A 16656-nucleotide genomic window follows, 5' to 3' on the forward strand; every position below is an offset into this window, starting at 1 on the left:
ATCCTTTTGTCTATCTTATACTTTAATATCACTGCAGATGATTTTGTGGCATCACACAGTAATCATTCAGAAAATACTGGTCCAAGGAGTTAGGCAGACCTTCCAAAGGTTGACATAGCTCATGATATGGTATATGGTATTACAAAATCACATTCATTAATACCATCAGTAATCTCATGCACAAAAGACTAAGTATCAGAAAGCTGTCAAGTTCATGGTCATCACAGATACATTTTAATATGCTAACTTTTGGTCTGAACGTCAAATTAACAAAAATTACTACCAGTTTTCTTTATTGTCAGGTTTTATAAATCACTTCATTTTTGACAAGATGCTTACCAGATATACAGGTCTTCATCCATTTATTCAAAATTCATCAATTGTTCTTTCAAATAAAATGGGTATCCATAAAAAGGTGGCTAGTTTGGCTCACAACTCAAACAATCATAAAAGTGCATTTCCTGGAAACAACTTGATATTTCAGAATGAAGGAAAACTTTATGTGCCTTTCTCTCATTATATAAAATATTCAGAAGATAAATTTTAATATCCTGGCTGTAACAATTACAGTTTTGCAAGACATTACCAACAGGGTAAACTGGGCAAAGAGCTCATGGGATCTCTCCACATAATTTCTTACAAATGGATGTGAATCTAAAATTATCTCAAAACAAAAAGTATAATTTAAAAATTTTGAGGTGCCTGGAGTAGCTCAGAGGGTTAAGCCTCTGCCTTCAGCTCAGGTCATGGTCTCAGGGTCCTGGGATGGAGCCCCGCATTGTGCTCTCTGCTCAGCAGGGAGCCTGCTTCCTCCTCTCTCTCCCTCCCTCTCTCTCTCTCTCTCTCTCTCTCTCTGCCTGCCTCTCTGCCTACTTGTGATCTCTGTCAAATAAATAAATAAAATATTTTAAAAAATGTAAAAGATACATGTTTACTGTGGGAATCCTTATTTTTGTGACATCATTTTATGAAAAAGAATAATTCAATTCTAGGATACGAAGAGATTAAAACTCTAAAAGTATTTTTCTATTGAGAAGGAGAAATGACAGCAGGCCAGGATTTATCCCAGGGAAGGAAAGAGGAGGGCAAGCTACACCAGCGGCTCCATCTAGGATAATGTTTCATAATTCTTCACCAGGTTCTGATCACTCCACTTAAACTTAGATTTTGAACAAAAATTAAGACTCCTACACCTTGGGGTGCCTGGCTGGCTCAGTCAGTAGAGCATGTGACTCTTAATCTCAGGGTCGTGAGTTCAAGCCCCATGCTGGGCATGGAGCCTACTTAAAAGAAAAAATTAAATTAAATTAAAAAGACCTCTGCACCTCATATTATCTGAGCTCTATCTTTCCTAACTCTAACTTTGGTTATCGAGACTTTCTGAGACCTATGTTTATTTTTTCCCTCGGTTGAGAGCCAATGACTCAAATACTGAATCTTGTACTTGCTATTTTCATAATAACTTGAAATCCTGCTTCCTCACTTTCTAAATACTCATATAAAAGTGAATTTGTTTTTCTATTTTTTATGCAGTTCTATTCTAGATATCTGCCCACAGACGAAAAAGACATGTTACTATACAGTTCTTATATTATCCTGCCATTTCTCAAAATTTTGCTTTCCAAATAAAACTCAGAATCATTTAGTCAAGTTCCATGAAAAAAAAATTGGGCCCTGGCTCAGAATTATAAGTGAATCTATGTAACACCGCCCTTCTCAAAAAGAGAGTATTCCCAACCAGAAAAGTCATGTATTTTACAATGGCTGGAAAGATTTAAACCAAAGAATTACCTGTGGGATGTAGTATGGTAATTCAAAGAATGGAAAGTAATTTCATTTTCTATTTCTGTATATGTGAGTGTGTTTTCTTCATGAAAGCACAGAACACATTTCTAGTCTAAATATGCCAGTAAATAAAACTATTTTTGGTATGAATTCAACCTGGAAACCAGAGAAGGCCTCAGGAAATAAGCAAAAATGGATACTTCCTCCCAAAATCTACAGCTAGGATAGTCACAATTTTCTCACCAGTTAGCTTGTTGCATAATAAAAACTTCTAACCATGTACCATCTCTGTTCCCATGAACTCACCATTTCCCAAACTCTCCCCTGAAGCGGACTCTGCTGGCTCATTCTCTGGGAAACCAAGATTAAATCAGCCATGATTTCTGTCAAGTCTCTTGTTCTTAGAAGGTTAAGACAGACATTAAGAGATGAGCTCTAGTGTTGCTGTTTCTCCAACATCAAGGTTACTGTATAAAGAGTGTTCAAGTATTCTTGGGAAACGACATTAGAAAAGCCTCCATTCCCTAATTTCAACCTACTTGGAAGTACCCCCTCTATCACATTACCTGACAGATCTTCCATAACCCACCATCCCTACTAGAGAATGTCAGAGCTCTGAAAATGTGCTGGCAGCTCTCCTTCACGGGGACTAGAGATGTTGACTCTTAACCATTGGGCTCATGAACATTCCCATCACACATAAGATGTCTCCACTTTGGTGTCTGGCAATGCCCGACTTATTACTAAAGCCACACTAAAGCCCTAGGTGTGACTTCTGGTATCTCAAGAAGTATGAGTCTTGGCTAAAGATTTCACTACACTCCTACATACAAGGTTTCTATCCTGAATGTGTCCTCTGATGTCTGATGAGGTTTGATTTCCGACTAAAGCATCGCCCACACTTCCTACAAATATAAGGCTTCTCTCCCGAATGTATCCTCTGATGTCTTACAAGGTGTGACTGCCGGCTAAAGCCTTGCCCACACTCCCTGCACACATGAGGCTTCCCCCCTGCGTGTGCCTTCTGGTGGGTGATGAGAGTCAACTTATCACAAAAGCCTTGCCCACACTCCCCGCACACAAAAGGTATGCTACCTGAGTGTGCCCTCCTGTGTCTAAAGAGATTTGGCTTCTGGCTAAATCTTTTACCACACTCCCTGCATGTGAAAGGCTTTTCCCCTGAATGTGTTCTCTGGTGTGAGATGAGGGTTGACTTATCATTAAAGCCTCGCCCACACTCCTTGCATACAAATGGCTTTTCTCCTGAGTGTGTCCTCTGGTGCGTGATAAGGGTTGATTTCCGGGTAAAGCCTCGCCCACATTCCCTGCACACAAATGGCTTCTCCCCTGTGTGTGACGTCTGGTGTTTGCTGAGGTTTGACTTCAGGCTAAAGCACTGCCCACACTCGAGGCACATATAAGGTTTAATGCCTGAGTGTGTCCTCTGGTGGGTCTTGAGGTTTGATTTCCAGCTAAAATGGCGCCCACATTCTGTACATACGTAAGGTTTCTCTCCTGTATGTATCCGTAAGTGTCTAATGAGGTGTGACTTCTGACGAAAGCCACGCTCACACTCCCTGCACACATAAGGCTTCTCTCCCGAATGTGTCCTCTTATGCCTGATGAGATGTGAATGCTGGCGAAAGCCATGCCCACACTCCCTGCACACATAAGGCTTCTCCCCAGAGTGTGCCCTCTGGTGCGTGATAAGGTTTGACTTCAGACTAAAGCTCTGCCCACATTCCTTGCACATGTACGGCTTGACCCCTGAATGTGTCCTCTGGTGTGTGAAGAGGTTTGACTTCCAAGTAAAGCCTCGTCCACACTCTTTGCACACATAAGGTTTCTCCCCTGAGTGTGTCCTCTGGTGTGTGATGAGGTTTGACTTCCAGGTAAAGCCTCGTCCACACTCCTTGCACACATGAGGCTTGTCCCTAGAGGGTGTCCTCTGGTTTTTGATGAGGATTGACATGTTGCCAAAGCCCTGGCCCCACTCGGTGAACACGTACGGTGTCTCCCCTGCGTGTATCTTCTGGAGGCTGAGCAGGTTTGACTCCTTCATGAGGCCTAGCCCCAACTCCCCGTATTTGATTGCTCCAAATCCTGAGACTTTTACACCGTGCAACACTTTGTCTGTTTCCCCAAGGTCTGTCCTCTGGTCTCGTCTGGGCCCTGTGGCCGTCACTGCCCTGTCTTGCTCCGCCCTTACTGGCTGTCGTTGCAGTGGGCAGGACAACACCTTTGAAGTGCCACCCTTGCTCTTGGACAAGGGCTTGGAGTCTTCTGTCTCTTGAATTTCTGCTTTGTCACTCCAGCAGGTTTCACCAAAGAGTTGCTTCTGCTGCTGTTTTTGATCTTCTGGATAGTGTTTCCCTGGAGGGAGATGATTCCCTGCACATAAACTTGAGAAGAGCTGAGGAAAGTGACAGAACCACACGTGCTGGCTGAGGCCTTGCTGACTAGCGAATGCCAGTGGGCAGTGGGGACAAGGTGGAATGTTTTGCTTTGCTTCTGCTGAAGAAAGAACAGTTTTAGTCAGAGTAGCCATGGGTAGGGTTGCCGGAGCCATTTTGCTTTGCCCGTTGGTCGTTTGTAATACGTTTATATCACAACCTGTGTCCCCCTCAGACACCCTCGCATCATAACAAGAGCTATTTTTCATTTTACTTTATACACTATATTTTTTAAAAAAGATTTATTTATTTGCGAGCAAAAGAGAGAGTGAGTGAGAGAAAGAGAGCATAAGCAGGATGAGGGGCAGAGGGAGAGGGAGAAGCAGACTCCCCACTGAGCAAGGAGCCTGATGTGGGGCTCGATCCCAGGACCCTGGGATCATGACTTGAGCTGAAGGCAGAGGCTTAATCAACTGAGCCACCCAGGTGTCCCTATAAACTACATTTTTAATTACATGAGTTAGCAAACTTGTCAGGTAGGCCAAATTCAGCCTGCAACCTGTTTTTGTATGACCCACCAGATAAAAATGGATTTTACCTTTCTAGGGATTTCTTTCTAAGAAAGAGAAATAAATAAATAAGCAAACAAACAAACCAGCCAATGGGGCAACAGACAGCATGTGACCTGGAAAGCTTAAAATCTTTCCTGGGTGGCCCCCTGTCCTACTGCAATGTAGAAAACTCCTACCAAAAACTTATTTTCACAATATCTGACAGAGCAAAAAGTTTACTTTCAGAAATCAAACACATACAATACAGGGAGAAGTATTTATTCATGAAAAACACTGAGCCCTGGATAAGAAAAGCAGGAATCTGGAGCACTATTGCCTAGAGCAGCTCTCACCCTTCTGATCCCCAGCTTGGTTAGTATGGTAGTTAAATTCGGACAGGTCCTAAAACGATCAGTTCTGTTCCTGTTACAGAGGCAGTCACCTGATTTGGGTGGAAGATGAGAAACCAGTGCTGGGTGGACCTGTCAATAAATGTGGCTTAGGGAAGGCCACCAGTGACTGCTATCTGAGGTTGTAAACTTGGCAGGGACCCCCCCCCCCATCCAAACCCAAACAAAAAACAAAAGCCAAAAAAACACAAAACCAAACAAAAACAAAAATAAAGACTGGTAGACGATCCAGAAAAGTAGCAGGGGAAAACCTGAAAGTGAGAGAGCCAGGGAGGGGCTTGATAAACTCCATGCAACCCCAGGTGATTGGAAGGCTGTTTGCAAAAGCAGAGGAAATGGGTAGGGGCCTGGGCTACGCACATAACCCTGCCTGACACAGAGGCTATAATCATGTACAGAGGGAACATTAGAGGGATCGGTGCAAAGTAAAAAGCCAGACAAAACCTGGAAACTATCTGAAATTTGAAGGAGCTCCCCAACCCACCCATTTCTCCACTGACAGAGGTAGGAAGCCTTACTGGCTCAGTCTTTGAACACAGCCTATTGCTAATTGTTGCAGATCACAGAGCTCTGCAGATACAAGGCTGAAATCAGGAAGCCAGGATTAAAATTAAACACAAGAATACAATAACAAATCAAGCAAGCGGAAACATCACCTTCACAGAGAAAACATATTCCATATATTTAGTCTAGAAAAGTTACTAAAAGTCACAACAACAACGTCTAGGCAGGAAACATCACCAGCTATCAGAGGGGCTACAACATCTAAAATATCCAGTTTCCAACGGAAGAGGAAAGAGGGACCCAGAGTGAGGAAAAAATGCAGACAATAGAAACTGTTGCTGGGTGGCCCACATGTTGATTTATAGGGGGAAGAGAGTTCAAAGCTGTTACTATAAATGTATTTAAAGAACTAAAGAAAACAAAGTGTAAAAACTTAAAGGAAAGCATGGTAACTTAAGAAATAGAAAAACCTCAATAAAGGATAAAAACTATTAAAACTATAAAAGGAAACTCTGGAATTAAAAAATAAAATAAATTACAAAATTACTAGGAAGGCACAACAGCATATTTGGGTTTGCAACAGAACAAATGAAGTTGAAGATAAATCAATAGAAATTACCTAAACTGAAAAAGCAAAGAGCCCCAGAAACCTGTGGGACACCATCAGGTAAGTCAGTCTATCTGTAATGGGAATGCATGAAGGAGAACACAGAGAGAAAAGAGCAGAAAAAAATGTCTCAAGAAATAATAACTAAAAAAAGTCTGAAATTTGTTGAAAAACATTAGGCTATAAGTCTAAGAAGCTCAACGAACTGCAAGAAAAACATCAAGGGGGCCTGGGTGGCTCAATGGGTTAAGCCTCTGCCTTCAGCTCAGGTCATGATCCCAGGGTCCTGGGATCGACCCCTGCATTGGGCTCCCTGCTGAGCGTGGGAGCCTGCTTCCCCCTCTCTCTCTGCCTGCCTCTCTGCCTACTTGTGATCTCTCTCTGTCAAATAAATAAATAAATAAATAAATAAATAATTATTTTTTTTAATTTATTTTTTTAAAAAAGAAAAACATCAAGAGGGTGCCTGGGAGGTTGAGTCAGTTAAGCATCTGCCTCTGGCTCAGGTCATCATCCCAGGGTCTTGGGATCAAGTCCCACATTGGGTTTCCTTCTCACTGGGGAGTGTGCTTCTTCCTCTCCCTCTGACTCTCCCCAGACTTAAGCTTCTGCACTCTCTCTCTCTCTCTGTCTCTCTCTCAAATAAATAAATAAATAAATAAAATCTTTAAAAAAACCTTTTTTTGCCATCCTACTGTTAGACAGTAGGATGACAATAAACACATATCTTCCAAACACATATCTTCCAACCCTCAACATGAACAGCCTAGTGCTCCCATGAAACAGCACAGGGTTGCACACTGGACACAAAGACAGGTCCCATCCATATGCTGTCTATAAGAGACTTATTTTGAACCTAAAGACACCTGCAGAACGAAAGTGAGGGGATGGAGAACCATTTTTCAAGCCAACACACCTCAAAAGAAAGATGGGTAGCAATTCTTATACCAGACAAACTAGAATTTAAACCAAAGACTGTAATAACAGATCCAGAGGGACACTACATCATTCTTGAAGGGTCTATCCAACAAGAAAATCTAACAATTGTAAATATCTATGCCCCCAACATGGGAAGAGCCAACTACATAAGCCAGATATTAATCAAAATAAAGAATCAGATCAACACTCATATATTAATAGGATGTTTTAACACTCTTAAACAGAAGATCAACAAAGAAACAAGAGCTTTGAACAACACATTGGACCAGATGGACTTCACAGATATGTATAGAACATTCCACTCTAAAACAACAGAATACTCATTCTTCTCGAATGCACACAGAACTTTCTCCAAAATAGACCACATACTGGGTCACAAATCAGGTCTCAGCCAATACCAAAAGACTGAGATGATTCCTTGCATGGTATCAGACCACAATGCCTTGAAACTGGAACTCAATCACAAGAAAAAAACTGGAAGGAATTCAAACACTTGGAAGTTAAAGAGCATCCTGCTAAAGAATGAATGGGTCAACCAGGAAATTAAAGAAGAACTTAAACAATTCATGGAAACCAGTGAGAATGAAAACACATCAGTCCAAAACCAATGGGATACTGCAAAAGCAGTTCCAAGCCTTTCTCAAAAAAGTAGAAAAATCCCAAATGCACAAGCTAACCCTACACCTAAAGAAGCTGGAGAAAGACCAGCAAATAAAACCTAAATCAAGCAGGAGAAGAGAAATAGTAAAGATTAGTACAGAGACCAATGAAATAGAAACCAGGAAAACAGGAGAATAGATCAATGAAACTAGAAGCTGGTTCTTTGAAAGAATTAATAAGATTGATAAACCACTGGCTAAACTTACCCAAAAGAAAAAAGAAAGGTCCCAAATTAATAAAATCATGAATGAAAGTGGAGAGATTATGACTAACACCAAGGAAATAGAAACAATTATTAGAAATTACCAGCAACTGTATGCTAATAAATTAAGCAACTTGAAAGAAGTGGATGCCTTCCTAGAAACTTACAAATGACCAAGACTAAAAGAGGAAGAAACAGAAATCCGAATAGACCAATAACCAGTAACAAAATTGAAGCAGTGATCAAAAACCTCCCCAAAAACCAAAGTCCAGGGCCAAATGGCTTCCCAGGGGAATTCCACCAAGCATTTTAAAAAATTAATTAATTAATTTTGTATTAACATATAGTGTATTATTTGTTTCAGATAGTAAGATACAGGTCTGTGAATTGTCAGTCTTACACAATTCACAGCGCTCACCAAAGCACATACCCTCCCCAGTGTCCATCACCCAGTCACCCCATCCCTCCCACCCTTATCCCCTCCAGCAACCATCAGTTTGTTTCCTGAGATTAAGAGACTCTTATGGTTTGTCTCCCTCCCCAGTCCCATCTTGTTTCATTTTTCCCTCCCTTCCCTCCACCCACCCCCCCGCCCTGCCTCTTAAATTCCTCATGTCAGAGAGATCAAAAATACGGAATGTTTCTCAAATTTGCATATCATCATTGTGCATGGGTCACGCTGATCTTCTCTGTATCGTTCCAATTTTAGTGTATGTGCTGCCGAAGCAAGCACTCTACCAAACATTTAAAGAAGAAATAATACCTATTCTACTGAAGCTTTTCCAAAAAATAGAAACAGAAGGAAAACTTCCGAATTCCTTCTATGGGGCCAGCATTACCCTGATCCCAAAACCAGACAAAGACCCCATCAAAAAGGAGAATTACAGACCAATATCCCTGATGAACATAGATGCCAAAATATTCAATGAAATCCTAGCTAATAGGATCCAACAGTACACTAAAAGGGTTATTCACCATGACCAAGTGGGTTTTATGCCTGGGATGCAAGGGTGGTTTAACATTCACAAATCAATCAATGTGGTAGAGTATATCAATAAAAGAAAAGACAAGAACCATATGATCCTCTCAACCAATGCAGAAAAAGCATTGGACATAATACAACATCTGTTCCTGATAAAAACTCTTCAGAGTACAGGGATAGAGTGAACATTCCTCAATATCTTAAAAACCATTTATGAAGGGCACCTGGGTGGCTCAGTGGGTTAAAGCCTCTGCCTTCAGCTCAGGTCATGATCTCAGGGTCCTGGGATGAAGCTCCGCATCGGGCTCTCTGCTCAGCGGGAAGCCTGCTTCCCTTTCTCTCTCTCTGCCTGCCTCTCTGCCTACTTGAGATCTCTGTCTTTCAAATAAATAAATAAAATCTTAAAAAAAAATTTATGAAAAGCCCATAGCAAAAGAGTACTAGAAGTTCTAGCCCCAGAAATGAGACAACAAAAAGAAATAAAAGGCATCCAAATTGGCAAAGAAGAAGTCAAACTCTCCCTCTTCGCAGATGACATGATGCTTCATGTGGGAAACCCAAAAGACTCTACCTCCAAAAATTGGAACTATACAGCAATTCAGCAATGTGGCAGGATACAAAATCAATGCACAGAAATCAGTAGCTTTTCTATATACTAACAATGTAACTGTAGAAAGAGAAATTAAGGAATCAATTCCATTCACAATAGCAACAAAAACCATAAGATACTTAGGAATAAAGAGGTAAAGGATTTATTCTCTAGAAACTACAGAACACTTATGAAAGAAATTGAGGAAGACACAAAAAGATGGAAAAATATTCCATGCTCATGGATTGGAAGAATAAACATTGTTAAAATGTCTATCCTCCCCAGAGCTATTTACACTTCCAATGCCATCCCTATTAAAATACCACTGGCATTTTTCAAAGATCTGGAACAAAAAAAAATCTTAAAATTTGTATGGAATCAGAAAAGACCCAAATCACCAAGAGAAGGATGAATAAGAAAAACAAAGTGGGGCATCACACAGCCTGACTTCAAGCTCTATTACAAAGCTGTGATCACCAAGACAGCATGGTATTGGCATAAAAACAGACACAGAGACAAATGGAACAGAACAGAGACTCCAGAAATGAACCCTCAACTCTATGGTCAATTAATTTCTGACAAATCGGAAAAATATCCAATGAAAAAAAGAAAGTCTCTTCAATAAGTGTGCTGGGAAAATTGGACAGCTACATATAGAAGAATGAAACTGGACCACTCCTTTATACCACACACAAAGATAAACTCAAAATGAATGAAAGACCTCACTGGGAGACAGGAATCCATCAAAATCCTAGAGGAGAACATAGGCAGTAACCTCTTTGACATCAGCCACAGTAACTTCTTTTAAGACACGTCTCCAAAGGCAAGTGAAACAAAAGCAAAAATGAACTTGCGGGACTTCATCAAGATAAAAAGCTTCTGCAAGGCAAACACAAGAGTCAACAAAACTAAGAGGCAGCCCCTGGAATGGGAGAAGATATTTGTAAATGACTTACAAATAAAGGGCTGATATCCAAGGTCTACAAAGAACTTCTCAAACTCAATACTCAAAAAACAAAAAACCCAGTCAAAAAATGGGCAGAAGACATGAACAGTCACTTCTCTAAAAAACACATACAAGGGATGCCTGGGTGGCTCAGTTGGTTAAGCGGCTGCCTTCAGCTCAGGTCATGATCCCAGCGTCCTGGGATCGAGTCCCGCATCGGGCTCCTTGCTCGGCAGGGAGCCTGCTTCTCCCTCTGCCTCTGCCTGCTTCTCTGTCTGCCTGCTTCTATGTCTGCCTGTGCTCGCTTGCTCTCTCTCCCTCTGTCCCTGACAAATAAGTAAAAATAAAATCTTTAAAAAACAAAACAAAAACAAAAACAAAAAAACACATACAAATGGCTAACAGACACATGAAAAAACGTTCAACATCACTAGCCCTCAAGGAAATTCAAATCAAAACCACATGAGATATACCACCTTACACCAGTTAGAATGGCAAAAATGAACAAAACGGGAAACAAAAAATGTTGGCGAGAATGTGGAGAAAGGGGAACCCTCTTACACTGTTGGTGGGAATGTAAGTTGCTACAGCCACTCTAGAAAACAGTATGGAGATTCCTCAAGATGTTAAGAATAGAGCTACCTAGGGGCACCTGGGTGGCTCAGCTGTTTGTTAAGTGTGTACCTTTGGCTCAGGTCATGATTCCAGGGTCCTGGGATTGAGCCCCACATCAGGCTCCCTGATCCGCAGGAAGCCTGCTTCTCCTTCTCCCACTCCCTCTGCTTGTATTCCCTTTCTCACTGTCTGTCAAATAAATAAAATCTAAAAAAAAAAAAAAAAAAAAGAGGGCGCCTGGGTGGCTCAGTGGGTTAAGCCGCTGCCTTCGGCTCAGGTCATGATCTCAGGGTCCTGGGATCGAGTCCCGCATCGGGCTCTCTGCTCGGTGGGGAGCCTGCTTCCTCCTCTCTCTCCCTCTCTCTGCCTGCCTCTCCATCTACTTGTGATCTCTCTCTGTCAAATAAATAAATAAAATCTTAAAAAAAAAAAAAAAAAGAATAGAGCTACCCTATAACCCAGCACTTACACTACTAAGTATTTACCACAAAGATACAGATGTAATTAAAAGAAGGGGCACATGCACCCCAATGTTCATAGCAGCAATGTCCACAATAGCCAAATTGTGGATGGAGCCGAGATGCCCTTCAACAGATGAATGGAAAAAGAAGATGTAGTACAGATACACAATGGAATATTATTGAGCCGTCAGAAATGATGAACACCCACCATTTGCATCGACATGGACGGAACTGGAGGGGATTATGTTAAGCGAATTAAGTCAAACAGAGAAAGACAATTATCATATGGTTTCACTCATATGTGGAACATGAGGAATAGCATAGGGGACCATTGGGGAAGGAAGGGAAAACCAAAAGGGGAGAAATCAGAGAGGGAAATGAACCATGAGAAACTATGGACCCTGAGAAATAATGTGGGGGTTTCAAAGGGGAGGAAGGTGGGGGGAGGGGTAACAGGATGATGGGTATTGAGGAGGGCACGTGCTGTGATGAGCATTGGGTGTTATACTTAACTAATGAATCACTGAACACTGAAAAAAAAAAGTTATTTATACTAAAAAAAAAAGAGAGAGAGAGACTCTTAACAAAAGAGAACAAATAGGGTTGAGGGAGGGAGGGAGGGAGGTGGGGGATGGTCTGGATGGGAGAGGAGTATTAAGGAGGGCACTTGTTATGATAAGCACTGGATGTTGTAAGTGATGAACCACTGAATTCTACTCCTGAAACCAATACAGCACTGTATGCTAATCAACTAGAATTTAAATAAAAATTAAAAAAAATTTTTAATCTTAAACAAAAATACTTCAGGGGTGCCTGGGTGGCTAAGTTAGTTGAGCATCTATCTTCAGCTCACGTCATGATCCCAGGGTCCTGGAATCAAGTCCCACATGGCTCCCTGCTCAGCAGGGAGTCTGCTTCTCCCTCTCCTTCTGCCTCTTCCCCCTGCTGGGCTCTCTCTCTCTCTCCCAAGTAAGCAAATAAAATCTTTTTTAAAAAAGGAAAGAAAGGCATAAAGAGAGCCCCAGAGAGACATATCATAGACAAATTGTTGACTCTCAGAAAAAATGACAAAAGAGAAAATCTTGAAAGCAGCAAAAGGAAAATGATTCAACATGCACAGCAGGAAACAATATGATTAGAGCTAACTTCTCCTCAGAGACAATGGAGTATGAAATGATTTATTCAAGGTGCTGACATAAAGGTGAAAAAGCAACTAAGGAAAAATTCTATTCTCCCAGAACTATCCCTCAAAAATGAAATTGATACAGATGTTCACAGATTAACAAGTACTCAGAGAGTATCTGTTGCTAGCAAACATGCCTTATAAGACATACTAAATAAGACTGTCAGGCTGAAAAGAAATGACACCAGACACTAACTCAAATCCACAGAAACAAATGAGGACCACCAAAACTGGTAAGTATGTGGGTAAATATAAAAGACTACATATGTCTATTTTTCTCCTTTCTTCTCTTAATTTCTCTGAAATGCATAAGATTATTATAAAAGGTAATAACTGTAACACCATATTATGGGTTTTATAATATATATATTTTACTGGAACAAAGTTAGTATTAATTAATTATGCTAAATTAGATGCATTTTTAATTCCTAGAGCTGAATTAAGAAAATAACTATAAAATTATATATATAACATATATAATAAATAATGATAAATATATATACATATGCCAAAAAGGTAGGGGAATAAAAAACATGAAGCATATAAAAAGCAAGTAACAAAATGCCAGACTTAAACCATATCAATAATTATATTAAATATGAACAAACCAAACATTCTAAACAAAAGACAAAAATTCTTAGTTACACCACCAAAATCACAATCCATCTAAAATTTTGTTAAATTGGACATCACCAAAGTTTAAACCTTTTTTTTTTTTTTAAGATTTTATTTATTTATTTGTTAGGGAAAGAGAGAGAGCACAAGCAGGGGGAGTGGCAGGCAGAGCAGGCAGAGGGAGAAGCAGGCTCCCTGCTGAGCAAGGAGCCGGATGCAGGACTCCATCCCAGGACCCCAGGATCATGACCTGGGCTGAAAGTAGACGCTTAACCGATTGAGCCACCGATTGTCCCAAAGTTTAAAACTTTTATGCTTGAAAAGACACCATGAAGAGAATGAAAAGACAAGACACAGATTTGCCTTTTTTCTGAAACTTGATTTTAGAGTTGAAAGTATGTGAAACCCATCTATCTGATATAGGACTATGTCCAGAATATATGAAGGACTCTTACAACTCAAAAAAGAAGACAAAACAATCCAATTTAAAAATGAGCAGAAGAACTGAGTAGCTATCTTGTTAAATGCAAAGGGTGCGGGGCACCTGGGTGGCTCAGGGGATTAAGCCTCTGCCTTCGGCTCAGGTCATGATCCCAAGGTCCTGGGATTGAGCCCTGAATCGGGCTCTCTGCTCAGCGGGGAGCCTGCTTCCTCCTCTCTCTCTGCCTGACTCTCTGCCTACTTGTGATCTCTCTCTGTCAAATGAATAAATAAATAATCTTAAAAAAAAAAAAGATATGCAAAGGGGGCGCCTGGGTGGCTCAGTCGATTAAGTGTCTGGCTTCAGCTCAGGTCCTGATCTCGGGGTCCTAGGATAGAGCCCCGCATCAGGCTCCCTGCTCACCAGGGAGTCTGCTTCTCCCTCCCCACTCCTCCTCCAGCTCGTGCTCTCTTTCTCTCTCTCAAATAAATAAATAAAATCTTAAAAAAAATGATGAACATCATCAGTCACTAGGGAAATGCAAATTAAAACCACAATGAAATATCACTACATACCCACCAGAATGTCTGTAATGAAAATTAGAGACAATTCCAAGTGCTGACAAGGATGTAGAGAAACACACTGCTAATAGAAAATGTAAAACTAGAAATCAGAAATGTAAAATAGAAATACTAACAGAAATGTACAATTACTTTGGAAAATAATTTTCCAGATTCTTAAAAAGCTAAGTATAAATATACCTTACAGCCCAGAAATTTTACACCTCCTTATCTACCCCAAAATGAAAATATATGCCTACATTGAGACTAGTACATGACTGTTCTTAGCCATGCTATTCACAATAGCCAAAAAGCGGACACAAGCTATATATCTGTCAACCTGTGAACAGGCAAACAAAATGTGCTATGTCCTTACAATGAAATATTATATGGCAATAAAAAGGAACTAGGCCACCTGGGTGGCTCAGTGGATTAAGCCTCCTACTCTTGATTTCAGCTCAGGTCATGATCTCAGGGTCATGGGACTGGCCCCCGCTCTGTGCTGACCATGGAGTCTGCTTAGGGTTCTCTTTCTTCCTCTCCCTTTCCCCTCCCCACCAACACAGGCACGCTCTCTCTCAAAAAAAAAAAAGAAAGAAAGAAAGAAAGAAAAAAAGAAATAGATTACTGAACCTCAAAAATATTATGCCAAATACAAAAGACTATACATTTTAGGATACCATTTATAGAATATGTCCGGAAACAGAAAATCTATGGGGACAGCATATCAGTGGTTCCCCAGAGCCTGGATGGGAGGAGAGATAGACACAAATGGGCATAAGGGAGATTTTTGGGATAACAGAGTATTCTAAAGTTACATGGAAGTAATGACCATACAATAGTAAACGTTTACGAAAAATAATGCAACTGTACACTTACAATAACAAGATTTTATGGTACATAAATTATATCTCAATGAAGTTGTTAAAAAACTGTAACACTGTATATTTCTAAAATGACAGTGTCATAAAAGACAAAGCAAGTTTACTAAAATGATCTATATTAAGGGAGATTAAATAGGCATGACATGTAAATGCACTACTGAAACCAGGACTGGATCATTTTCTGGAGAGTTAAAAAGATATTACTGCATCTACTAACAAAATTATAATATCAGAAGTAGGTATTAGATAAAATTACTGTATCAAAGTTAAATTTACTGAGGTTGGTAACTACTATGGTTATATGAGAATAGAGCTCTTCTTAGAAAAAAAAATTTTAATTATGTTGTTAGCCACTGTATAGTACCTTTTTTTAAGATTTTATTTATTTATTTGACAGAGAGAGAGATCACAAGTAGACAGAGAGAGGAGGAAGCAGGCTCCCTGCTGAGCAGAAAGCCCCATGCGGGGCTTGATCCCAGGACCCTGGGATCATGACCTGAGATGAAGGCAGAGGTTTTAACCCACTAAGCCACCCAGGTGCCCCTGTATAGTACCTTTTAACAAACATACACATATGAACCCATGCACCCACACACATACACCCATATACATACACATAAATATATACACGTATATATTGAGAGGGGGAAGGAGAAGGGAGAACATGCATATAAGATACCACACAACCAAATATAAAATATTAATAGGTGATTTTATGATGCCATTTTACTTTTTTTAAAGATTTTTCTTCTTAGTAAATGAAACAAGATGGGATTGGGAGGGAGACAAACCATAAGTGACTCTTTTTTTTTTTTAAATCATTTTTTTAATTTATTTTCAGCATAACAGTATTCATTGTTTTTGTACCACACCCAGTGCTCCATGCAATCCGTGCCCTCTCTAATACCCACCACCTGGTTCCCTCAACCTCCCACCCCCCCACCTCTTCAAACCCTTCAGATTGTTTTTCAGAGTCCATAGTCTCTCATTGTTCACCTCCCCTTCCAATTTCCCCCAACTCCATAAGTGACTCTTAATCTCACAAAACAAACTGAGGGTTGTTGGGGGGAGGGGTTTGGGAGAGTGGGGTGGGGTTATGGACATTGGGGAGGGTATGTGTTATGGTGAGTGCTGTGAAGTGTGTAGACCTGGTGATTCACAGACCTGTACCCCTGGGGATAAAAATATATTATATGTTTATAAAAAATAAAATTTTAAATAAATAAATAAATAAATAAATAAATAAGAATTTTCATCTTTTTTAAAGATTTTATTTATTTATTTGAGAGAGAGAGGGCACAAGTAGGCAGAGCAGCAGGCAGAGGCAGAGAGAGAAGCAGGCTCCCTGC

General features: G+C 40.3%; 1 protein-coding gene and 1 non-coding gene across 5 annotated transcripts in view; one reads left to right on the forward strand and one right to left on the reverse strand.

Moving 5' to 3' along the window:
- Positions 1-16656, reverse strand: part of LOC111161453 (zinc finger protein 527) — a 511863-nt gene that overhangs the window by 431320 nt on the left and 63887 nt on the right. The window contains exon 6 of one of the 4 annotated variants that reach the window (XM_022525113.1): positions 2935-3670. In XM_022525113.1, the coding sequence (XP_022380821.1) occupies positions 2935-3670 (736 nt within the window). Of the gene's footprint in view, positions 1-2623; positions 4300-16656 lie in introns of those variants that run through there. The other 3 variants (XM_022525117.1, XM_022525116.1, XM_022525115.1) reach the window with 3 other exon arrangements.
- On the forward strand, positions 1202-1274 carry TRNAK-CUU. Its single transcript has one exon. It is a non-coding gene; the product is annotated as a tRNA-Lys (tRNA).

This window comes from Enhydra lutris, unplaced genomic scaffold, assembly GCF_002288905.1.
Source record: "Enhydra lutris kenyoni isolate GAN:26980312 unplaced genomic scaffold, ASM228890v2 scaffoldscaffold85, whole genome shotgun sequence".
NCBI classification, from domain to species: Eukaryota; Metazoa; Chordata; class Mammalia; order Carnivora; family Mustelidae; genus Enhydra; species Enhydra lutris.